Source organism: Neoarius graeffei, chromosome 15, assembly GCF_027579695.1.
Source record: "Neoarius graeffei isolate fNeoGra1 chromosome 15, fNeoGra1.pri, whole genome shotgun sequence".
Classification (NCBI taxonomy): domain Eukaryota; kingdom Metazoa; phylum Chordata; class Actinopteri; order Siluriformes; family Ariidae; genus Neoarius; species Neoarius graeffei.
Window position 1 is genome coordinate 26,953,195 of NC_083583.1, and position 25,904 is coordinate 26,979,098.

The 25,904-nt window shown below is 40.1% G+C and overlaps 1 protein-coding gene across 1 annotated transcript in view; it reads right to left on the reverse strand.

Moving 5' to 3' along the window:
• The window catches only part of lrrk1 (leucine-rich repeat kinase 1), a 266,364-nt gene that overhangs the window by 74,670 nt on the left and 165,790 nt on the right, over positions 1–25,904 (reverse strand). The window contains exons 25-26 of the mRNA XM_060941094.1: positions 11,353–11,522; positions 1,585–1,782 (exon numbers count right to left, since the gene is read on the reverse strand). Of these exons, the coding sequence (XP_060797077.1) occupies positions 1,585–1,782; positions 11,353–11,522 (368 nt within the window). The remainder of the gene's footprint in view (positions 1–1,584; positions 1,783–11,352; positions 11,523–25,904) is intronic.

Below are 25,904 nucleotides of genomic sequence, written 5' to 3' on the forward strand. Positions count from 1 at the left end.
AATTTGACCAATCGTTGGCGTCGTCTTGAGGTGACGTCGACAAACTACCTTCTGCCTTACTTCCGTGTTTCCGTTCAAGAGAAGCAGCATGCACGCAGTGTTGCCAGATTGGGCGGTTTTAAGTGCATTTTGGCGGGTTTTGAACATATTTTGGACTGGAAAACGTCAGCAGTATCTGGCAACACTGCATGTGCGAGACAATGTTTATATAGGCTTAAATTCTGTTACTGAAAGTGTGTTATGTTTACAGTGAAGGACTGTGTGCACTTTACATTATTTTTTTACTTAATACAAGAAATTAATGGATGCCAACATTTTTGCCAAAATGGTATTTTATTTTCCATTGTTTAGGCAGCTTCAGCATCATACTGTGAGATTCTGTTCAAATTGTTTTTTTTCTTCTATGAAGCCTGAGCCATTTATTTTATTAGTTTATAATTATTGTTCAATTTAGTCTTCAGGAGAGACTGCCTGCACACAGTACTAGTATTAACAGTGTTTTTTTTTCTTATATGAAAGCTGAAGCATTTATATTATATTTTAAGGTAACTTCATGTTGTGCTTTGAGGTTCTATGCACTTTAACTTTTGAACCAACAGGTGCATTTGGATAAGTAAAGCCTATTTTTCTGCATTTTTGTAGTCCTGGTAATCTTTTATATTGGTAAAGATGTTTATAGGACCATTTCTCAGTGTCTGTTTTTTTAATCAATAGTTTTTCGGTAATAACTTAATATTTAACATATCACTCAATTTTAATCACAAAAAGAGAAAATCGCAACAATTTCTCGCAACTTTCACTTCCTCCCGCAATGTAATCGCAACAAAATCCTAAAAAACACCGCAACCTTCATCACAATTTTTTGGAAAACTCCCCGAAACATCAGACATTTTAGCCCGCAACAATCACAAAAAAGGCCCGCAGAATCCTGGGGGGACTGAAAAAAGAAGGAAGTATGACCACGATTATTTAAAGTTTGGATTTTCATGGACTGGATCTGAAGATGCTCCACTGCCACAGTGTGTTGTCTGCCAAGAGGTGCTAGCTAACGAGATGTTTAAAATGTGTAAAACAAGATGTTTTAAAAAGAAAAGCACAGATGTTTAAAATGTGTAAAAGAAAAAAATGTGTACAACAACCATTTTTTTTTTTAAATACGAATGGAACATTAAGTATAGCAACAACAAAAATTGTGAGGGGGGGTGCTGTTGTTTATTTGCTCTCTGAGGGGGGGCTGACTCTCCCACACTTTGAAAACCCCTGCTATAAACAACCACGGCCAAAAAGCACACAGATGGCTTTAACTTTCCAACAACATTGTGTAGTTCAAAAGTTTAACTTGTAGAATTTAGCTTAATGTTAATATCTGTTAGTGTATCTATTTTGTCTTTACATGCACTGCCCTAGAATTGCTTCTAGTATCTGTGTCCAACGGTGAACTTCTATATACTGCAGAGCCCTAGTAGAGTAACTTATCATCTCTTAATTATCATAATTGTGTGACGACAGTACATTAATAATTCCTGCTGGTAAAAGCAGCCTGCTGTAGCCTGGTTGTGTTTCTGTGGTGCTTGCCCTTCTCACCTTTGCTACGTTCCTCCAGCACGGTGTTAAGACTCCCAAGTGGTGCCAGCTGTAGGGCAAAACACAGTGGATGGATGCTGATGCCCAGCAAGGCCACGATGCAGGGGTGCTGCAGGGTGTGTAACATGCTAGCCTCCTGTCGGAACTCGGAGAAGCTTCTGGAAGCGTCCAGAGACTGCAGGTGCTTCAGCATGGTGTCTGGGAGGGCATGAGAAGGCATTACTGGATGAGTTCTGAGGAAGTCATATCAGGTTTGGTTAAAGGATTCTTGCTCCCCAATGTTTCTCAAATTGCAAACTAGAATCAGTCACAACTGAAAATGGATATAAAATAAAAGCTTAGGGGAAAAAAAACTGTCTAGAGCAAGGACTGGTAACTGGTGGACCATGGTCCTGGTTGCAGCCCCAACAAACCAAACACTCAAAAATACTGGAACAGAAAGCTCATGTATGAACAAACTGGATAAAGCTCAGAGACTCCAGTTTTTTATTTTCTCTCCCCAATTACCTGCCAAAGTGCTCTTGACCCCAGGGCATTGATGGTACGAGCATTGTCTGGATTTGAGCTCACAAATCTCAATATGGATTGTTAAAAAAAAAAGTCAAAACAGAGGCCACATTTGTTCAGAGTCTCTGGCATTAGTCAAACATAGAAACACTTTGAACTGATACAGTATTTGCAGCAATCAACTTTATTACATTATGTTACATTACAGGCATTTAGCAGACGCTCTTATCAGGAGCAACCTGGGGAGCAGTTGGAGGTTAGGTGCCTTGTTCAAGGGAGCAAGGCCATTCCTACTGGTCTAGGGAATTGAACTGGTGACCTTTTGGTCCCAAAGCTGCTTCTCTAACCATCAGTCCATGGCTTCCCCACGAAAGCCACCTAAGAAATTATCTAAGAAAATTGCAGATATGGGGTCTGACTGGTAGACTGGTATAATTGTCAGAGATTTTGAATCTCAACAATGCCACAGCCATTTTAAAGCACTCTAAGTTATAAAACTGATATCGCTTCTGTATACCACATGTGACCTCAATAGAGGAACCCGCCAGCCACCAGTTGCCTGAGTGGACTTGAGCAACAATGAAATTTTGTAGCTGAAAGGCTTGTAATGGTCTGGCATCAGCTCTTGTGACCATAAGCCCTTAATGAGCAGGGATACTGTTTCTCTCCAGCTGTGCTGAAGTCATCACACGAACTCTACAGTACAGTTAATGCTATAGAAGGCAGTTTCAACATTAAATAAAACGAGTGGTATAGAACAGGGATGCAAGTCATTTTCTTAAATGAGACTTTAAGTCCAAAAGTTTGGAAAGAATTGGAGGTTTAGCAGATGACGGCAGGACTGAGCTGACTCTATTTTGGAAGTTGATCTCGATATAATAAGTTTCAACCATATGTTTGAAAGAGGTACAGGGTCAGTATGCAGGGTACTGGTACCATATTGACTAGGCTTGACTAGGTTTTTACACTCATCTACCCCTGCTGTTCATAACAATCTTGGTGAGTGCACATGTAAAAAAATAAAATAGTCAACACTGGACAATTTACCAATGTGTGATTGTCTGGAAAAACCCATCAAATGTTGCTAAAGGCTAAACTCTGGCTAAAACTGAAAAATTATTTCTGAAATTTGAAAATTGAGGTATTTTTTTCTGCCAATCATAATTTACTGCTTTAACAAATACATTTTACAAAAAAGAAACATGGGTATTTATTTAGGCTACAGTCCAATCTTGCCTTGATGTCAATGGCTAAGCCAGTTTAACAAAAGCTTTGGTAAAAACAGTCAGACTGCCTCCAGATGTCTAAAAACCTTGCTAGCTACAGTACCAGTCAAAAGTTTGGACATACCTTCTAATTCAGTGTTTTTTTTTCTTTATTTATATTAATTAAAAGACACGACATGTCTTAAAGTAATGATGGATGTTGTTTCTTTTTGCGTAGTTGAACGGTTCTTGACATAATATAGATTACTACAGTTGTGGAACAGGGCTATTTACTGTATTTTTATTATTTATTATTTACTGTTTGATGGTTTCAAACACATTAAGCACACCTGTTAATTGAAAATCATTCCAGGTGACTACCTCATGAAGCTGGTTAAGATAATGCCAAAAGTGTACAAAGCGTCATCAAGGTAAACGCTGGCTACTTTGAAGAATTTAAGATATGAAACATATTTTGTTTCAAACTTTTTTGTTTACCACATAATTCCATATATGTTCCAGATGTTATTTCATAGTTTTGATATCTTCAGTATTGTTCTACAATGTAGAAAATAGTCAAAATACAGAAAAACCTAAGAATGAGTAAGGGTGTACAAACTTTTGACTGGTACCTGTGAGGTTTTCTCATGTAGTAAATGTGACTTTTTGTACAGCAACATGCTGTAGTGAAAAAGTAGAGAAATGGCAATTCGAAACAGCAAGTTTTAAATAATATTGAATATGTACATATGCAAGATGCTATATGATATACAGTTATCACAAATTTTTTTTTTTTTTAGATTTTTTTGGGCTTTTTTCACCTTTATTTGGATAGGACAGTGTAGAGACAGGAAATGAGCGGGCGAGAGAGACGGGGAGGGATCGGGAAATGACCTCGGGTTGGAATCAAACCCGGGTCCCCGGATTTATGGCATGGCGCCTTATCCACCTGAGCCACGATGCCCCCAACTATATGATATACAGTATGCGATATTGGCATTGTGATGTGTATTATCATTAACTATACAGGATGTGAAGAGAAGTGTTGCCAAGTATCCACTGTGCAGCCACAGCTCGGGGGGGAAAATCTGGTTGTGTGCCTGGTTGTTTTAGCTTTGATCGCTCTCAGTCTTCCGCTGGAGGGAAGTGCTTCAAAGAGGTGATATCCAGGGTGAGGGGGTCAGCTATAATCCTGCCAGCACACATCCTGACCCTGCTGTCATAGACTCCAAATTAACGCCCCCCAACACTTTTTTTTTTTAAATTTGGAAGCTCTTCTGACAGAAGGACCTCACTAAAGTGTTCTACATATAACCTTTATAGCTCCCCACTGAGCAGCTAAGCAAAGGAACATATATAGGGTGCTTGACAGAACCTTTTTCTGTATTATTATTATATAAATGTTAAATTGTGTAAAAGTTGATCAAATTGACATCAATTTTAGAGAACGACAACCACTATACATTTAATGTACTCGTTAGTTTTGTTTTTCCATGTGCATTTATGAATAAAATGCATTCGTACATATCTGGCCTACTGTTTTCAGAAAGTGCTGATGAATAGAAACAGAGGAACTGAAAAAAGTATCAGTGGTAAGGCTACAACATCCTTTTTTTAGTCTTTCAGGCAAAGGTGAGAAGTGAAACAAGAGCTGTCAGACAATGTGTGAATAACGACTTTTTATAATTCTTTGTATTTAACAAGGCAGTAAAGCGCTTGCTGAAGAGCAGATGTGCTTGTCTGCTGTGGTTTACTCTACTGAACACTGAGCTTCATAGAAAAGCATGAGGAAAAGTCTGAACGCGTCAAACGTGGGATTTAACAAATGCTAAATTCTACATTTAGAAAATGTAATACACATGCCCCTGTCTGCAAATGCCAGATGTGCTTATTTTGGGCTCTGGACATCTTGTCTGCCTTAAATTAAAAAAAAAAAATTAAAAACCCTGATGAGTTTGCAGGGCTCATTTTACTAAAACCTTAGTAAAGCAGGATTCATCAGGAAATCTGCTTATTTTGGCATTTATAACATGTGAGATCCATTGTATTTCATTCTATCCACATTCACTGGATATAAGCAATTGCACACTCTGATTGGCTACTCTACTACTAGGCCATCAGCTCATATACCATGAGTAGGGAAAAACAAAACGGCAGAGCGTGTTACTGAACCAGCCAAGGACGAAATAAAAACTACTCGAAAACAAAACCCCAAAAATAAAAAAAAGCAACAAAATATGGAATAAAAGTATTTGATGGTAAGACGGTATCATTTTTTTCATTTTTCAAGAATTATTATCACATTTTTCACAAATTGCTACTGTCATTTCACCGGTTTGTTTACATTCTAAGTGGAAATGATTTTGTCGGACGTTTTGTATAAAGTTTTTATTTATCAAATTTGCAAAAAATAAAATAAATAAATGCTCTGTTTCTCAAAATCCAGTGAATGTGGATAGAATAAAAGTTATTCCACTCAATCTGTGCCTCGTCAGCTATCAGCTCATATACGACTCGATTTCGTAGAATAACTGTTAAATATCACAGCATGGTTGAATAAGGTGTTGAATTTTTATTTTTTTTTTAATTACCACACGGTTCTGGCAGTAGGTCCAGTTGAAAGTCAAATCACAGGTTTACATCAATACACTCATTTTATATGCAAATAATAATAACATTACAGTAATAACGTGCACAGTAACTCGCAAGGCAAACACACCACACAATCTAATCCTAATAATAAGCAGATGTAAAAAGTGCTGCTATTTAACAAAGGAAGGTTTAGCATTGTTGATATGGTGAAGCGTTCTGCAACACTTAACGTTTATGGAAGGACTTTGAGTTTGCTGTTTCTTGGTAGTAACACAAGCAGTTTTTTTTTTTGGTCTGATTAACTTTGAGAGAGGAAAAAGAGAGCAAAGGAGTGTCTTAGGCACTAAACTGTAAGTGATGACAGAAACTAGCTTGTTTCGCAGATATTCTATTCCATTATAACGTTAAATGGAGAAAAAGTTGATTCATAAAGTATGATTTACAGTTTTCTTTTACTGAAACCAGAGAATTTGTTCACAAATAAATCACGTATGACGTAAAATATGAGCTGTTGGATAATCAGGTCACAAAGCTTTAAAGCTGGCTTCTGGCTGGCAGTGAGATTTTTTTACATCCAAAAATCATTGTACCTCATCGTGCAAATGGAGCACAGAGAGGGAAATGGAGCAAATGGAGCAGCTCCACTGGTTTTGGCAGATTTTTTTTTTTTAAACACCCCCATTTGTCATCTGCCATTGCAGAGTTACCTCTATTCACTCATGCTGCAAGAAAAGACTGATGCACTGCAGACAGGAAGAAGCATGGTTATGCCAGATTGGATGGGCAGCTATAAAAGATAAAAGAGTGAGAGGATAAAGAAAGAACAACACTGAAAGCAGTGGATTATGACTCAGCATAAGGGAGAGTTGTAATGCACTCTGCTGAGTTGGCTGATAAAAGACATGCACGTGCGCACAGACAGACAGACAGACAGACCAGACAGACAGACAGACAAATCCTCTGGCCATAATGAAAAAAAAAGAAAGAAACCCCCTGCTTATTCAGCACAACCAGTGTAGAGGTTCGTTCGTCCACATCTGAAATGAATTCAACCACAATCTAAAACCAGCTCATTTTGCCCCTCCAGCACTCTTAAAGTGCTGATGACACGTTTTTGACATCTTTGGCGATGTTTTATAACATAAAAAGTAATTCCCGATGATCCATATATTAATTCACGAAGGCGCCTATTTTACAAATTATGATAAAAAACGCGGCTATTTGAGCAAATTTGACGGGGCTGCAGCACCCAGGAGACGAAAGAGGAGGAGGGGCTATATGACGTCAGCGAAAGAACCTTCCTCCTAACTTACCAGTTTGCTGTTGATGCGGCAGGTGTTCAGTTTATCATTATTAGTATTTTTATTATACATTATTTTATATATATATATATATATATATATATATATATATATATATATATATATATATATAATAGTTATTATGCCTTCGCGTTGTGTTGCTGGCTTTTGCTCCAAAACCCACAAGGATGGGGTAAATTTATTCAAGTTTCCCAGAGATCCCGAGCTGCATGCGAAGTGGGTGAAGCAAGTCAGGCGCACTCGTGACAAGTGGGAGCCCTCACCAACATCCGTCCTGTGCTCTGAACACTTCGATTTGGATTGGTTTGACACCCTTCCCAGCTTAAAAGAATCTCTTGGGTGTTCAGTTCAGCACAAACGTGTGCTGCTACCATCAGCAGTGCCTACAGTATTCCGGAGGGGGTCTACTAGTAGCTATGCTGGATCCAGCAGTCGCCTGGGACAAGGCGACTCCTCCAAAGACAGTCCAACTGTCAGAACATGTGTTGAGAAACGACATAAGATAAAGGTACGTAGAGCGAGTGCTCTGACATGATGCTAAAAATAGTAACCATGCGGTCTGCGTGGCCATCTTGGAAGTGACTCGCTCCAGAGTGCTCATAGAGTACACATCATAGAGTACACATTCATGATAATCATAAATGTAATCATAAAGTCGGCGTGATATCAGTCATGTATTTGCTTGTGAAAGCTTGCGGCTTTCATGTAACTGCCGCCTAGCAACGAGAGGCAAAGGGTAAAGAGGGTAGGCTATCATAGATTCTATTCGGAAGAGATCAATACATGATTGCTTAAAAGTTAGGTATTTTAACAATTTGCATCTGTTTTGTGATTATCGTGACACTTGTGTGTTATATAGAACTGTATGTCTTATCAGCACATCGAGGATCTTCCACCGGAGGCTTTAGCAAGTACTCGTAGCAACACTACACTTTACCCTTTGCCATGCGTTGTTAGGGAACGGTAGCAAGTACCCCGATGACCGACTTCAAGAATATGTAGAAAAAATTTAGAAATTATACTTTCCAAAAGTCATTTGAGCTTAGTGTATTTCATTTCCATTTATATTGTAGGTTCTTGCTGATGTTTTTGCGGAGTATGACGCAGCTGCTGAATCAGAAGCTGCAGAGTTTGTATGTACTAGTTGTGAACATTCACATTATTACCAATCTCATTTATTTAAAATCAGATAAAATCATGCCATCATGATCACTGCTTAAAGTACCAGTATTTGGTTGTTGAAGAGCTAGCACTAGAGAGCTCACCGGCGTTTTCATGCGCCATTTCCATTTAGTAGAACAGCCAGTGAACCGCAGCGTGTTCTTCCGCTGACGTCACAACATGGCCGCGAGCCACGGACCCAGTTTTCTTGCGCTGTGCAATTAAAAGTTGGATATTCGCGTAACAACAGCTTCTTTTCACGTAATTATAACAGAAATCTAACATGTTTGCCATGTTGTATAGTTTATTTAAGAAATTGCATAGAGTCATGTTCGTGTCATCAGCACTTTAAGTTGATTAGCAGCTTGTCTGATGCTAACCTGGTAGCCAAACAGCTGCCATTAGTCAGGAAAAAGCCTTTAGATGTGAATGTCATGTTATCTGCAGCAGTGTATAATTGTGTGCTCAGTATTATTTGGTTTAAAAAAACAAAAACAACAAAAAAAAAACTTTATTTCAGCTACAAAACAGACAAATTCACAAAAATAGCTGAAAAGGGGGGAAAAAAAATTGTAGGACGTGAATACGCTCAGAAATAAAGCACTGGGCAAGCACATTTTTGTTCCCAGATGTACAAACCAACATAAATGTACCCTCATATATACAGTATAACGTTGTTCTCTATGGTTCATTTATGCACCTTAAATAAATCCCTTTAAAATATCCTCTAAAATAAAGGGACAAAAATAAAGGGACGCAGCCTCGACATCACACCCAAGCTAAACATTTCTAACCTGAAAAATACAGCATTGAGCTCCAGAGAGAGAGAGAGAGAGAGAGAGAGTGGTGGGTGGAGAAAGTAAACGAAGAGAGAAGTAGTGGTAAGAATTTAGCTATGATTCATCAGAGCTCCTGCTCTTGGCTGTAAGGAGCTCAAGCCAGATATGAGATCAACAAGGCTCTGACATATCGTCAAATACAGCATGAGCTCACTTTCCAGGAGAAGCAGAAAATTTGTTTCATTACCCAATCACAAGGCTCCCTGAATACACACCTCAAACTGGCCAACACTGAAAAGAGGATAACAACGCACGTTCTAACGTTAGCTTCTCATTTCACAGTAACTGCTTAAACAGGAACCGAAGGCAATTTTTTTTATTATCAAAATTCTATTTCTCATTTTATTAAATATAGGAATGCATTTCTGATAGCTATTTTGTCACTGCTATTGCACGTTATGAGTGTTTGAAATATGCTATGTAATACATCAGTCCATATGTCAAAGCAATAGCCGTAAACAAGATTTGCTGAGACCTGTGCAAGACATTTTAGGACGGAAGTAAAACGTACAGCGGAAATCAAAGTGACCAACATCTGCCAAAGTTATCAAAAGACGCACACGACCTCTTTCGATTGCTGACGTAATCAAGCTGGAAGTTTTCCGTGGCCAAAATCACTCCCTACTCACTATATAGGACACTATATAGTGAGGACGCCATTTTGTAGTGATGTCCAAAACCTTAGTGAGGATTATTTACACCCTATATAGTGCACTCAAAGTATCCCACAATGCATCACGAAAAGTAGTGTACAACCAATGGTCACTAACCAAAGCAATATATCCCATCATGCGTTGCAGTTGTGCTGAAAGAAATCAAATTAAAAGTCTCAAATTTGATTTAATAAAAGGCAGCGGCAAAGAAGTATTCAGCTTTGATTTAAAAAAACTGAAAGATGCAGGTACTTTGTATTTATGAATGTGGGAAATGCGCTCAGTATAATATGTATCCATCACAAAAATACACACGTCTCATCTCATTATCTGTAGCCGCTTTATCCTGTTCTACAGGGTCGCAGGCAAGCTGGAGCCTATCCCAGCTGACTACGGGTGAAAGGCGGGGTACACCCTGGACAAGTCGCCAGGTCATCGCAGGGCTGACACACAGACACAGACAACCATTCACACTCACATTCACACCTACGGTCAATTTAGAGTCACCAGTTAACCTAACCTGCATGTCTTTGGACTGTGGGGGAAACCAGAGCACCCGGAGGAAACCCACGCGGACACGGGGAGAACATGCAAGCTCCACACAGAAAGGCCCTCGTCGGCCACGGGGCTCGAGCCCGGACCTTCTTGCTGTGAGGCGACAGCGCTAACCACTACACCACCGTGCTGCCCAATACATGCATGTATTTATTATTTTGAAAAGCCACCAGCTGACTGATCTGGCACGTTTTAATTGTGCAACAGTAATGACGTAAACACCAGTGTGACAGACTAGTGTCCAAAAGCGTTTTTTTCATTTGGCCAATGGTTCGAAGTCGTATGGAGTAATCTCCATCACTGATGAAGCTGGCAAATCTTGAAATTAATCTAAATTGGAATGATATGGAGATCTGGCCGCTGTGTAAACAGTTTTCAAAATGGTGGCGCGGACACTTCACATTTGAAGTCTCGCACAAGTCTCGTGAAGATCGCGTGGATAAGCGACGCTTGCCGTGGACCATACGAACTACAGTACATTCAACATGGCTAAAAACCAAAAAGGCTGATAAGTGTAATATAATATGCCAATACGAGTCACGATATAAGGTTAATAAAACCGAAAACGTAATTGAATAACATGTTAATTAAGAAATAAAGCAAGTTTAAAAATGACTTCAGTTCCCCTTTAACCTTGAATCACTCAATCATTTACTGAACTTTCAGTAAATGTTTTCGGAGGCCAAACAAACTCCAATTCCTGAGAGATTCATGAACATTTCAGTAACATTGATTGTACGTACTGAAGAGTCCCCAATGATAACATGCAAAATATCATGATATGATCTGTAAAAACCCTTCACGTGGTCAAATGTTGACATTTTCTTCTATATATTGTATAGTTCTGAAACCTTTCCTGACCTGTACTGCTCTAAGTGGGTGACGGAATAGCCTGCAGGTAGGCTGATGGGCAGGAAGTGATGTACTCTCTCACCTGTGCCTCTGTTGAGTGTCAGCTGTCTGCATTTCTTAAAGGGGAAGCGTTTGATGGCCACGGGCTGGCCTCTGTACTTGGCTTTGTAGATGATGGTGCCGCTGCCTCCCTGACCGAGGATATCTTTTTCCTGTTCACTCCACTCCAGGTCACTCTTCACCAGGAACAACCTGAAAATACAGACAAACAGAAAACATAACATACAGTACCAATCAAAAATTTGGACACCCCTACTCATTCTTTTTTTTAATTTATTATTTTGACTATTTTCTACATTGTAGAACAATACTGAATACATCAACACTATGAAATGACACATGGAACATGTATGGAATTATGTAGTAAACAAAAAAGTGTTTAAAAAAACCCCCCAACCTTAAAAATTTTAGATTCTTCAAAGTAGTCAGCGTTTACCTTGATGACACTTTGCACGCTATTGGCATTATCTTAACCAGCTTCCTGAGGTAGTCACCTGGAATGATTTCCAATTAAAAGGTGTGCCTCGTCAAAAGTTAATTAGTGCAATTTCTTGCCTTCTTAATGCGTTTGAGATCAAACAGTAAATAATAAATAATAATAAAAATACAGTAAATAGCCCTATTCCACAACTGTAGTAATCCATATTATGTCAAGAACTGCTCAACTAAGTAAAGAGAAATGGCATCCATCATGACTTGAAGACATGAAGTGTCTTTTAGTTAATTTTTAAAAAATCCCACTGAATTAGAAGGTGTCCCCAAACTTTGGACTGGTACTGTACATACATTCCTTTTACAGATACAATAGGTGACTATTCTCCCAGTACTATAAAACCCACATAATGGGTTGCAAAAGAACTAATTTTCACTGTTGACCCAGCCATTTTTAAAAAAAAGTTGGCATGTGCCATTGATCTGACTCAAAACTAGCTGAGAGGGACTGGATAGTGACATGCAACCCATAGCTCTGGAACAGTTCTTTCCACACAGTAATGCTCACAACGGAATTCACTCTGCCAAAGTGCAAGCATTTTATTTACATTTTATTTCACTTTAAAGAACAACAAAATAACTGTGGGAGGAATTCTTTCCTTAGGAAGGAATGGGAATTCAAAAAGCATGCCTCCACTCAGACTTGTAGTACCTGAGTCCAGGACTTGGACTCAAGTCTGACTCGTGCCCTAATTTTAAGGATTTGTGACTTGACTTGGACTTGAGCACTGACGACTCGGACTTGGACTCGAACTCGTGCATTAACTGCATTCGGACTCATAAATTGGAGACGAGGACTCGGATTTTTTCTTTATTTTTTGTAACATGGCATAATAATTTGGCATAAGATATTTATATCTACATTAATTCATCTCATCTCATTATCTCTAGCCGCTTGATCCTTCTACAGGGTCGCAGGCAAGCTGGAGCCTATCCCAGCTGACTACGGGCGAAAGGCGGGGTACACCCTGGACAAGTATCTACATTAATTTTTATACTAATTTTGTGCAAGAGAATGCACGTTCACCTGTTCATACGTCATGTTCAGGAACAAACTAACGTTAATGGCGCTAAAACGCCTGGAGAGAAGCCCCTAGGATTGTCCGCTTTGCTATACAGACTTCTCGTGCAGTGGGAAAAAATGCACTGCTCTGTGTTCCATATGTAGAAGAACTGTCGAGGAGACGACGGGGACAACCAAGAACTTCAATCGTCATTTGGCAAAACTCCACCCAAAGAAGGAAGTGACACGCTACATTCATTGCCCTGTTGATAGCGGGGCTTGCTTGCTGAGTGATGAACTAGCTAGTGTTAACCCTCTCTCGTATTATTTGGCCTGTTGATAGTGGCCGGGGCTTGCTGAGCGATGAACAAGCTTTTTATCTGTAGCCTGTTAACTAAAATGGGGCAGTCAAGCAGTAACGTTAGTCCAACACAGTAGCAGAGACGCTTTCACAAAGGCAGCAACAGCCACCATCAAATGGTGCGGTTGGAGTCTTGTTCTCGGACTCGACTTGGATCAATAGTGGACTCGACTCGAAATTTTCTTTAATGACTTGGACTTGAGTCAGACTTGAACACTGGGGACTCGAGACTGGACTCGAGGTTTCGTGACACACATGGCTATAATGTAAAGCCAATAATAGCTCTTCACACAGACAGAACATGCAAGGTGTAGCTTTTCAGTGCAGACTGTCTCAATCTGTTGGTGTCCTCCTCAGCTAACCCCTTACCCTTAGCCAGACAGAGCAAATATGAGATGAGAGCAATCTTTCGCACAGAAAGGGAACTCACTCTAACAATCTTTGGTACTCAGCCAAGTCAAACTACATCAACTTCACCAGTTGTTCCAGATCAATTCAGTGCATTTTATGGGAGTGAAAAGCAAATCAAATCAAGTTTATTTGTATAGCGCTTTTAACAATAAACATTGTCACAAAGCAGCTTTACAGAATTTGAACGACTTAAAACATGAGCTAATTTTATCCCTAATCTATCCCCAAAGCAAAGGAAACATCTTTCAGCGCTGTATAATCACACATGCTTTTATGGTGGTTTAATGGCATGGACATGCTGCGCAGTTCCTCTGTGATTGTTTTGAGTCGGAAATCGCAATGACCCATTTACATAGAGGCTTATATTGCTATATTTTTAGATTAAAACACTGGTGTTTTTCAGTTTTGTTGGTTTCAAATGCATTCTTAAAAATGTATACGTAAATCTGATATAAAATCTCTCAAACAGAAGATTGCACAAGTTAATGAGCTGCATATTACAACTTTACTTTCTTCACCCCAACTCACCACTGTAGCAAAATCCCTTCAATGAATAGCTACAAGGATGAAATGTATACTTGAAAAGCTGCATCTCTCTGGATATCAGTGGAGGAATAAAGAGATTTCAGTCCGGGAAGGCAACAACCCTACAGAGATTTAATTTTACCCTCTTACTTACTGTACCAAGTGAAACCCTTGGGAATTAGCTGATAAGTTGTATCAGATGTCTTAAATGAGGCAGAAAGCTAAACTTTGTGGTGCTGTGACCCTCCAGGACTGGAGACTGACAGCCCTGCTACATCAACACAGGGCCTGCATGTGTAGTTTTATTTTCTCTCTTGTCTGAAAAAAATATGTAATGATGCCTTCTGTTTAAAAATGTGTCAATACATATTATTATGTACAAACCCCATTTCCAGAAAAGTTGGGATATTTTCCAAAATGCAATAAAAACAAAAATCTGTGATTTGTTAATTCACCTGAACCTTTATTTAACTGACAAAAATACAAAAAAAAAAAAGGATGTTCAATAGTTTTACTGACTAACTTAATTGTATTTTGTAAATATAAACAAAGTTAGAATTTGATGCCTGCAACACACTTTAAAAAAAAAAAAAAGTTGGGACAGATGCATTATTACCATTGTATTCTATCACCATTCCTTTTAATAACACTTTAATCGTATGGGATCTGAGAATATGAATTGTTGCAGTTTTGCAACTGGAATTTTTGTCCATTCTTGCTTGACACAAGACTTCAGCTGCTCAACAGTCTGTGGTTGCCGTCGTCCGATTCTGTTCTTCATGATGCACCATACGTTCTCAATAGAAGACAGTTCTGGACTGGCAGCAGGCCAGTCAAGCACACGCACTCTGTGTTTGCAAAGCCACACTATTGTAGCCCGTGCAGAATGAGGCCTGGCTCAAATAAGCATGGACTTCCTGGGAAGAGATGTCGCGCCTATCTGCTTTTGGCTCCCTCAGACAGCACTGGCCTTGGCCAAGGCCGTTGCTGGAACAACAACTCCCCTTGAAGATCACTGCAGTGAGAAGCTCTTGCATTCCTTCCCCCACTTCCCACGGTCGCCGCTTTTTACCCCCAGTGTGACTAGCTGGTGCACAACCAGCGGCGTCATGGCTGCAGGAACCGGCTGCTTGCTTGCGCTGGGTTACCTCTGCCTCTCCCCTGATCGCCCCCACCCTCACCCCCCTCCCCTCTCAAGTCCCGAGTTTTCATGTTGTAAAAAGTGTGCTGTGTCATTTTGTGCTTATGTGCTGAGGTGTTTTTTTTTTTTAAATGTTCCCACACTGTACTCCCCACAGGAGCATAGTGTGGGGGTTGCTTTTTTCTCCTCATGTTACTCTGTATTTTTTCTTTTCATCCCTTTCTTCCTGTCCTGTCTACTCCCCCTCTGTCAATTGTATGTATGTGTATATGTAAGGACGGGTTGATGGTCAATTTCGCTGGCACTTGTGACTAGTGACAATAAAGGGTTCATTCATTCATTCACCTTGATAGTAACATGTCTCTATAAAATCCCAATATACGCCTCCGCATCAATGGTACCTTCACACACATGCAACTCACCCATGCCCCCTAGGGTATTAGGCAGAAAAAGAAATTTACCAGTCAAAAATAATATTTTATATAATCCTGATAAGCGCCGCAGGTGCGAAGACGAGCGCTGCAGGTGCGAAGTCCCTCTAGGGGGGTCTGGGGGCATGCCCCCCCAGAAAATTTTTGAAATTTAGACTTCATTTCCTGCATTCTAGGACATTTTCAGGGTGAAATGGCGTGTAATTTTTGATCAGAAATATTGCATATTTTTACTTTGTATTTTTTTCAGTTTCACTCCTGAATGTATCAGATGTATGTATGGTGTTTGATTTGGTAACAAAAGTGAAAAGAAAATAAACAACAATGAATTGTATATAATCTTTTGATCTAGTTACAGTATTTAATAAAAAAAAAAAACCAACAGTATTCTATTTTACCATACCCCAATGAAACCCCCTTGTTAATCAATGTATCACACATACCTTTTCTGTCTTTTTGTGGAAAAACGAATCAGTTTTTGTCACATTCAATTTGGGGCGTTTGTTGGGATTCATCTTGATCCAGAAGAGTGAGTCAGCAAAAAAAAATGTGGTTCTCCCGCCAAGAAAGAGGAAACTACAACGCAGGGTGTTTGGCAATTTTCGACCAATCAGAATTCGCGATTTATTCAGTCCGCATGTTACAAGATTCAGTGCGGGCCAAAATGGCGGAAACGATGAAATATTCTGATTTTTCATTTCAAGTTTTCAGTATTTTTCGTATTAAACTGTGTTTCTTACGATTTGTAAATGATGGCGGAACCACACACGGACTGGCCATCGGGAGTAGCGGGAGTTTTCCCAGTGGGCCGGTGGTTCAGTGTGGGCCAGCGGAGAAAAAAAAAAAAAAAAAAAAAAAACAGTTGCGCGCTGGCCTTTAATATGATAAGCAATGTTAACAGTTTCTTTAACAAACTGTTAACATTGCTTATCATATTAAAGGCCAGCGCGCAACTGTAATAAGCAATGTTAACAGTTTGTTAAAGAAACTGTTAACATTGCTTATCATATTAAAGGCCAGCGCGCAACTGTTTTTTTTTTTTTTTTTCTCCGCCGGCCCACGCTGAACCACCAGCCCACCGGGAAAACTCCCGCTACTCCCGATGGCCAGTCCGTGTGTGGGCGGAACATAACTGGATTTATCGGACGACATGTGGGAGTATTCATGTGCGAAAATTTTCGGCATTATCGTCCGTTTCAGTATCTGTCTGTGTGTATACTTGCCCGTTGAAATCGGCAATCACCCGTCAAATTTACGGGTGGACGGGTCTCTGCCTAATACCTTAATGCCCCCCCATACCATCACAGATGCTGGCTATTCCACCTTTCTTTGATAACAAATTGGATGGTCGTGTTCACCTTTGGCATGGAGAACTCAGCACACGTGTGACCATAGCACATGTTTCCACTGTCTTTCGGTCCATCTGAGATGAGTTCAGGCCCAGAGAAAGTGGTGACGTTTCTGCATAGAACTGATGAATGGCTTCCTCCTTGCGTAATACAGTTTCAGGTTGCTTCTCTGGATGCAGCGGCAGACTGTGTTAAGTGACAACAGTTTTCCGAAGTACTCCTGAGCCCATGTGGCTATATTTGTGACACTAGCATGACAGTTTCTCAGGCAGTGCTGCCTGAAGGCTCGAAGGTCACGCACATTTAACAGTGGTTTCTGACCTTGCCCTTTACACACTGAGATGTCTCTGAATCTTTTCACAATATTATGTTTTTTAGATTTTGAAAAACCTAAATTGTCTGCAATCTTGCGTTGAGAAATGTTCTTTTTGATTTGACTAACAATTCTCTCATGAATTTTGACTCAAAGGAGTGAACCATGACCCATCCTTGCTTGCAAAGACTGAGCCTTTGGTGCTGCTCCTTTTATACCCAAATCATGATACTCTTACCTGTTATCAGTTAACCTGCTTATTGTGGAATTTTCCATAATGGTGTCACTTGAACATCCTATAAACTTTTCAGTCTTATTTAGCCCCTGTCCCAACTTTTTTTTTTTTTTAATATGTGTCGCAGGCATCAAATTCGAATTTCGTTTATATTTACAAAATACAATTAAGTTTATCAGTAAAGCTTTTGAAAATCTTTTCTTTGTACTTTTATCAGTTAAATGAAGCTTCATGTGAATTAACAAATCACAGGTTTTTGTTTTGATTGCATTTTGGAAAATATCCCAACTTTTCTGGAAATGGGGTTTGTACAAAGGTGGTCATAAATAATTGAAAACAAGACAAGAAGAAATGGAACTGAAAATTAATGATGAAGATGATTACATTTATGAAATGCCCTTATGGCTGAGGTTTGGATATGGACACGACGCAAAGGACATCTTACTGCACTTGCTAGCAAAGGAAGCATATTGTTTCTGTCATTACATAAATATTTGGAGTGAGTGTTCTGGACCTCCTCTGCTTTAAAGTAAATAAGACGCGGGCTACATGCACAGCGTGCGTATGTACAGTGAAGCCATGTGAAGGCACAACTGAAATTTCAAAAGAGAATGAGTACCAAGTTGTAGCAGTTCACATCCTGCACAACATCCTGTAGAGAGCTTTGTGGAATCCTTTCAGGAGAGTGCGAGACAGATTTTAGCAAAGCAGTGATGCAGAAAGCAACCTTTGGCTCATGAGGCAAATAACTTCCACATGAATATGTTTTCTGTGGAGTGTTTTTTTTTTTTTTTTAAGTCAAGCCCAACTCCATTGCTTTCTAATGAGATTACTGTTGGTCCTGTGAGCATGGTAAAATTAATGAGTTAATTTCTATTTGTATATGGAGATCACCAGAACTTTTGTCCTTTCACATAAAGTGGGAGGGGCTAATATTTGTGGAAAGTTTCACGCTGCTGCTTGTTCTTCTGTCACAGCTATGAACGTCAGGATGAACAATCTCAGTTCCCCCTACCTTGGCTTTAGTTCTGCGTGAGTGACCTATAGCACGCTAGGAGTCTCCGAAACATATTAACCAAATGTGCTCACATTCAGATAATTCTGAGATCCGTATGATAAGCAAACTCTGCTGGTTTTTAAGCAGTTTAAAAACTAAACAAATATAAACGATAAAATCAATACAAAAAAAAGAAATAAATCTTACTTCTACATCTTTTTATCATTTGATGTTTTCTGCACATTTGTTATATTACTCATGTTTGGTAACACATACAGTATTTAACATGTAGTAATAATTAACAGTTATTCCTCGAACTCGAGTCGTACAACCCCGATTCCAAAAAAGTTGGGACAAAGTACAAATTGTAAATAAAAACAGAATGCAATAATTTACAAATCTCAAAAACTGATATTGTATTCACAATAGAACATAGACAACATATCAAATGTTGAAAGTGAGACATTTTGAAATTTCATGCCAAATATTGGCTCATTTGAAATTTCATGACAGCAACACATCTCAAAAAAGTTGGGACAGGGGCAATAAGAGGCTGGAAAAGTTAAAGGTATAAAAAACGAACAGCTGGAGGACCAAATTGCAACTCATTAGGTCAATTGGCAATAGGTCATTAACATGACTGGGTACAAAAAGAGCATCTTGGAGTGGCAGCGGCTCTCAGAAGTAAAGATGGGAAGAGGATCACCAATACCCTAATTCTGCGCCAACAAATAGTGGAGCAATATCAGAAAGGAGTTCGACAGTGTAAAATTGCAAAGAGTTTGAACATATCATCATCGACAGTGCATAATATCATCAAAAGATTCAGAGAATCTGGAAGAATCTCTGTGCGTAAAGGCCTCTGCATGCTCTTGCGACAAGGCTTTCGCAGATAGCTTTTCGCAGACAGTTGTAATTTATTGTTGAGCGGGGAGTAATAGGCGTGCGCGATGTTATTCACCGGCACAACGCAAGGGGGCGCGAAGTCGCTAGGAGTAGTTGGTGGGTGTGGTTAGTGGAGTGTTTATCCTCCGGTTACTTATAATGACTAGAACTTTTTTTTTTTTTTATAATGACTAGAACTGGAGTCGTATAGATGTACGTACTTCCTCGATCAACCGCTCTTCGTGCTGCTCCATCTTCGCTCGTGTTTTTAAAAATGCCGGTCGTGAAAACAAAACAAACCGTGAAAGTAGGGAAGCGGAAGTGCATGTACAGCGGATGTAGAGTGGACCAATCAGAGCCCTCTTGTCTGCGACGCTGTCTGCGAGGCTTCTGCGGTGGTCACAATTTTTGGGAGGTGCGCGCAGAGCGTCTGCGAAGGTGGGGGGGCTACGCAGACGCCATCTGCGACACCGTCTGCGAGGACTGGGTTGTCAGCATAAATTGGCCTTGAGGGTCAAGGCTGGAAAACCATACTGGGTGCCCGTGATCTTCGGGCCCTTAGACGGCACTGCATCACATACAGGCATGCTTCTGTATTGGAAATCACAAAATGGGCTCAGGAATATTTCCAGAGAACATTATCTGTGAACACAATTCGCCATGCCATCCGCCGTTGCCAGCTAAAACTCTATAGTTCAAAGAAGAAGCCATATCTAAACATGATCCAGAAGCGCAGACGTCTTCTCTGGGCCAAGGCTCATTTAAAATGGACTGTGGCAAAGTGGAAAACTGTTCTGTGGTCAGACGAATCAAAATTTGAAGTTCTTTATGGAAATCAGGGACGCCGTGTCATTCGGACTAAAGAGGAGAAGGACGACTCAAGTTGTTATCAGCGCTCAGTTCAGAAGCCTGCATCTCTGATGTTATGGGGTTGCATTAGTGCGTGTGGCATGGGCAGCTTACACATCTGGAAAGACACCATCAGTGCTGAAAGGTATATCCAGGTTCTAGAGCAACATATGCTCCCATCCAGACAACGTCTCTTTCAGGGAAGACCTTGCATTTTCCAACATGACAATGCCAAACCACATACTGCATCAATTACAGCATCATGGCTGCGTAGAAGAAGGGTCCAGGTACTGAACTGGCCAGCCTGCAGTCCAGATCTTTCACCCATAGAAAACATTTGGCGCATCATAAAACGGAAGATACGACAAAAAAGACCTAAGACAGTTGAGCAACTAGAATCCTACATTAGACAAGAATGGGTTAACATTCCTATCCCTAAACTTGAGCAACTTGTCTCCTCAGTCCCCAGACGTTTACAGACTGTTGTAAAGAGAAAAGGGGATGTCTCACCGTGGTAAACATGGCCTTGTCCCAACTTTTTTCAGATGTGTTGTCATGAAATGTAAAATCACCTAATTTTTCTCATTAAATGATACATTTTCTCAGTTTAAACATTTGATATGTCATCTATGTTCTATTCTGAATAAAATATGGAATTTTGAAACTTCCACATCATTGCATTCCATTTTTATTTACAATTTGTACTTTGTCCCAACTTTTTTGGAATCGGGGTTGTACATGAGCTGATAGCCGACGAGGCACGGCGAACCAAGTCGGCTATAAACCATGTACAATGAGATTGAGTGGAATAACTGTTTTACTCTATCCACATTCATTGGATTTTGAGAAACAGAGCATTTTTACTTTTAGCAAATTTGATAAAAACTTCATACAAAACGTCTGACAAAATCATTTCCGCTTAGAGCGTAAACAAACCGACAGTAGCAATTTGACAGTAGCAATTTGCGAAAAATGCGACAATAATAATTCTTGAAAAAAAAAGATACATTTTTACCATCAAATACTTTTATTCCATATTTTGTTGTTTTTTTTTGTATTTTTTGGGGTTTTGTTTTCGAGTAGAGTTTTTATTTCATCCTAGGTTGGTTCAGCAACACACACTGCCATTTTGTTTTTCTCTACTCACGGTATACGAGCTGATATCGTAGTAGTAGAGTAGCCAATCAGAGTGCGTGATTGCTCATATTCAGTGAATATGGATATTATAATAATAATAATTTATTTGAACTATTTAAAGTATTACTTTTAATTATCAATCATAATAAATATTATAAATTATTTAAAATAAAAGACTAGTGGGCAGGAGCTTGCATTCACTCAGATGAAGCTGATTAATTAAATCACCAGTCGCTTTTAAGTTATTAGACTTAGACTTTCTTTATTGTCATTCAGTTTTGCATCAAACAATACACATCAGAACGAGATTTCGTTGCTTTGGCTCAGTGTAGTGCAGAACGAAACAGCAGCAAGTATATTACCTAAAAAAAACAAAAAAAAACCATACACATTTTATATATATATATATATATATATATATATATATATATATATATATGCGCGCAGCATGGTGGTGTAGTGGTTAGCGCTGTCGCCTCACAGCAAGAAGGTCCGGGTTCGAGCCCCGTGGCCGGCGAGGGCCTTTCTGTGTGGAGTTTGCATGTTCTCCCCATTTCTGCGTGGGTTTCCTCCGGGTGCTCCGGTTTCCCCCACAGTCCAAAGGCATGCAGGTTAGGCTAATTGGTGGCTCTAAATTGACCGTAGGTGTGAATGTGAGTGTCAATGGTTGATTGTCTCTATGTGTCAGCCCTGCGATGACCTGTCGACTTGTCTAGGGTGTACCCCGCCTCTCGCCCGTAGTCAGCTGGGATAGGCTCCAGCTTGCCTGCGACCCTGTAGAACAGGATAAAGCGGCTACAGATAATGGATGGTGATATATACTGTGTGTGTGTGTGTGTGTGTGTGTGTGTGTGTGTGTGTATATATATATATATATATATATATATATATATATATATATATATATATATATATATATGTGTGTACACACACAATAAAGTATATTGCCTAAGTGGTGGTGGGTGGATTAATTTGGTTCAACCTGGCTGTTCTACTCCGGAGGCTGCATAGCCTCTTTCCAGAAACCAGCAGCGAGAACAGTCCATATTGGAGGTGGGAGGTGTCTCTGCTGATGTTGCGAGCCTTGGTCAGGCAGCGTTTTTCTGCAATATCCTGTATCGGAGGAAGTGAAGCCCTGATGATTTTCTCAGCTGTCTTCACCACCCTCTGCAGGGACTTCCAGTCAGAGGCCCTGCAGGCTCCTGACCAGACAGAGATGCAGCAAGTCAGTATGCTCTCTATAGTGCCTCTGTAGAAAGTGGTGAGAATTGGAGGGGGGAAATGTGCCTTCTACATTCGGCACAAAAAGTGCATGCGCTTCTGAACCCTCTTTACAAGGGCCCCCGGTGTGATGGGACCAGGTCAGAGTGTTCGTTATGTTTGTACATTATTCCTTGTTCTGAAATCCATGCTCTTTTCTAAAGGCCATTATCTTTTTTAAACTATCCATTCATCCGTTATTTGTAACCGTTTATCCTGTGCAGGGTCATGGGCAAGCTGGAGCCTATCTCAGCTGACTATGGGCAAGAGGCGGGGTACACCCTGGACAAGTTGCCAGATCATCACAGGGCGGACACATAGAGACAACCAACCATTCACACTCGCATTCACACCTACGGTCAGTTTAGAGCCACTAGGTAACCTAACCTGCATGTCTTTGGACCGTGCGGGAAACCGGAACACCCAGAGGAAACTCACGCAGACACGGGGAGAACATGCAAACTCCACACAGAAAGGCCCCCGTCAGCCGCTGGGCTCGAACCCAGAACCTTCTTGCTGTGAGGCGACAGTGCTAACCACTACACCACCGTGCCACCCTTCTTTTCTTTTTTTTTTTTTTAAACCAATGTTATGATTTTTTTCCTTTTGTTTTTTGTCAAAATTTTTGAGAATTACTCTGTGTTTGTCTATTTACCAATATACTGTTAGGGCTTATTAAATATTCCTGTGCTGCTTTACACTTAATATTGTGATGTGCATTATGTACTGTGAAACCATCTGCATCATCATATGATGTTTTTACTGTATCACACCCTGAACTTGGCTTGTGCATCTGCAGCAAAGCTCAGATCATCTCATTAAAACAAATGTTTCCTCCTGTCTTGCAAAGCTGTGTGTGTGTGTGTGTGTGTGTGTGTGTGTGTGTGTGTGTGTGTGTGTGTGTGTGTGAGAGATGGTGGATTAATGTTTTATATTCAGAGAGTCACTGCTACGTCCATTGCTTCCTGTTTTGACAGCAGACCCAAAAGCCCTGTTTACACCAGCTGCAGTGAATAAGCAGACACTCAGTCTCAAATCCAACATGATGCATTAAAGATGCATTACTTTAATATGCGATTAAAAATCAAACTTCCAGTGCAACAGCCTCCATTCTCCATCTTAGAAACACAAGCTACAAAAGACTGTTTTGGTAAAAGACTGGTCTCCCAGTTTTATAACATGTTGGTTGAAAATCATAAGGAAAACGCTGATAGTAAGAGACAGGAGTGGATACGAGACTTACAAGAAGATATTTCACTCATTGAATGGAGCAAAATATGCTTAAAAACACACACTCAAACCATCAACACTCGTTTGAGAACAGTGGCGGCTGCTGGTTTTTAAAACAGGGGAAGCCCATTTTACGCATTCATCGTAAAACCTGTAGGCCGGATATCAAAGCATAGAAAGGTGTGCACCATTAGCATAGTGAACTAGACAACCCTACCTAGTGGCAGAAAGTATTTTTGCTTGTACATTTCATGTTATAGTCTGGCTTGCCAGGCTAGTGCCTCATATCCTTAATCAAAAATATCAAACATTCAAAAACCACTGGCTATTCAACGAAGAGCCTTGAACATCATACCCTGATATGCAACACAGAGTCTTTAACACAACACCCAGCTGTGCAACACATCCTTGAACATCTTCTGCAACACAGTCTGGAAATTCATAACCAGGTAGGCTATGCAACACACAGAACCTTGAATATTATACCCAGGTATAACCTATAACACAGAGCCCACCACTCTCTTAACATTACTGAACAATATACACACTTCAGATTCATGAACATGAACACTATTTATACACAAATTCTGCCCTCCGCTCCTTTTCCAGAAAATGGTCTGTGACCCTGTCATACCAGCTGGTTGTGCTTTCCAGAGACTTCACCAATTTCTGTTAGCAGCTAGCACTGCAGATCCCAATAAGGCTCAAGCTAGCCTACAACCAGATTGAACTACAAATGAAATAAACGAGTGAATTCACGAATGATCAAACTGATAGAATGGATGAAAGTTAACGGAGCACAACGAGTAATATTTACATTTATTTACAGAGTAATGTACAGAGACATCAATGAGAAGAAACGTTTATATGAAAAGAAATTCGGACAGCACTTTGGCACACGACTACACTTTCTCGACATCCGCTAGGGACTGACTGATCATGCTTCCGTGTTCCTCGCCGAAGTACCGCCCTCCTCATGTCTTTCAAACACTACCTCCAATAATCCTTTATCGGCCCAGCTTCTTGGCCCGCCCACTGTCTCGTTTAGTCCCAGAGAAGCCCGGCTTCCCTGGAAGTGACGATTTTGTTGATTTTAACCAATAACAACTAGCCGAAATTGGCTGTTCAGAGCCGTCTCGTAGACTGCAACGGATACCCGGCTGCCAGTCAGTGTTGCCAGATACTGCTGACGTTTTCCATCCCAAAATATGTTCAAAACCCGCCAAAATGCACTTAAAACTGCCCAATCTGGCAACACTGCTGCCAGTCCATAGAGCCCATTGAAATAAGAAAGGTTACAGCCTGGCAGCAAAGGTGATTCTCGGAGCGAACTGCAAGTTTGTCAGACATCACTCAAATAAGTTACAGGATAGTTATGAACATAAATACAATCTTGGGCATATATTATGTTATGCAAGTTATTGTTTTAATGAGAATTCAACGTTGTAGACGCCGCAGTTTGGGGAGAGAATTTTAGGGGAAGCTTGGCTTCCCTTGTTGTCTCTGAGAAATCGCCCCTGTTTGAGAATGATACAATTCAATTGGATAATGCGAACATACATCTCCCCTGTACACTTAAATAAATTTGATCCTAATATACAGTACCTGATCTATGTTATAAGTGTAACAATCACCAGGGTACACTTTATCACTGTTTATGGAAATGTGAAGAGGTACAAAAATTTTGGAGCTCAGTGTTAAGGTACATCTCTCAGATCACAACTTCCCCTGTACCTTTATGCCCCAAGTTATGTATTTTAGGCATGTATCCAGATAACTGTACTTTATCATGTAAGGAAAGAAAAATTGTTGACCTTTGTTTACTACAGGCCAAACGTTGTATTGCATTGTGTTGGAAGAATGTTGGTTGCCCCTCTTTTAACCACTGGTTAAATAACTTGATATCGAGTTTGGCTCTCGAGAAACTGACCTATATTGTTAAAAAGAGGGCGTCT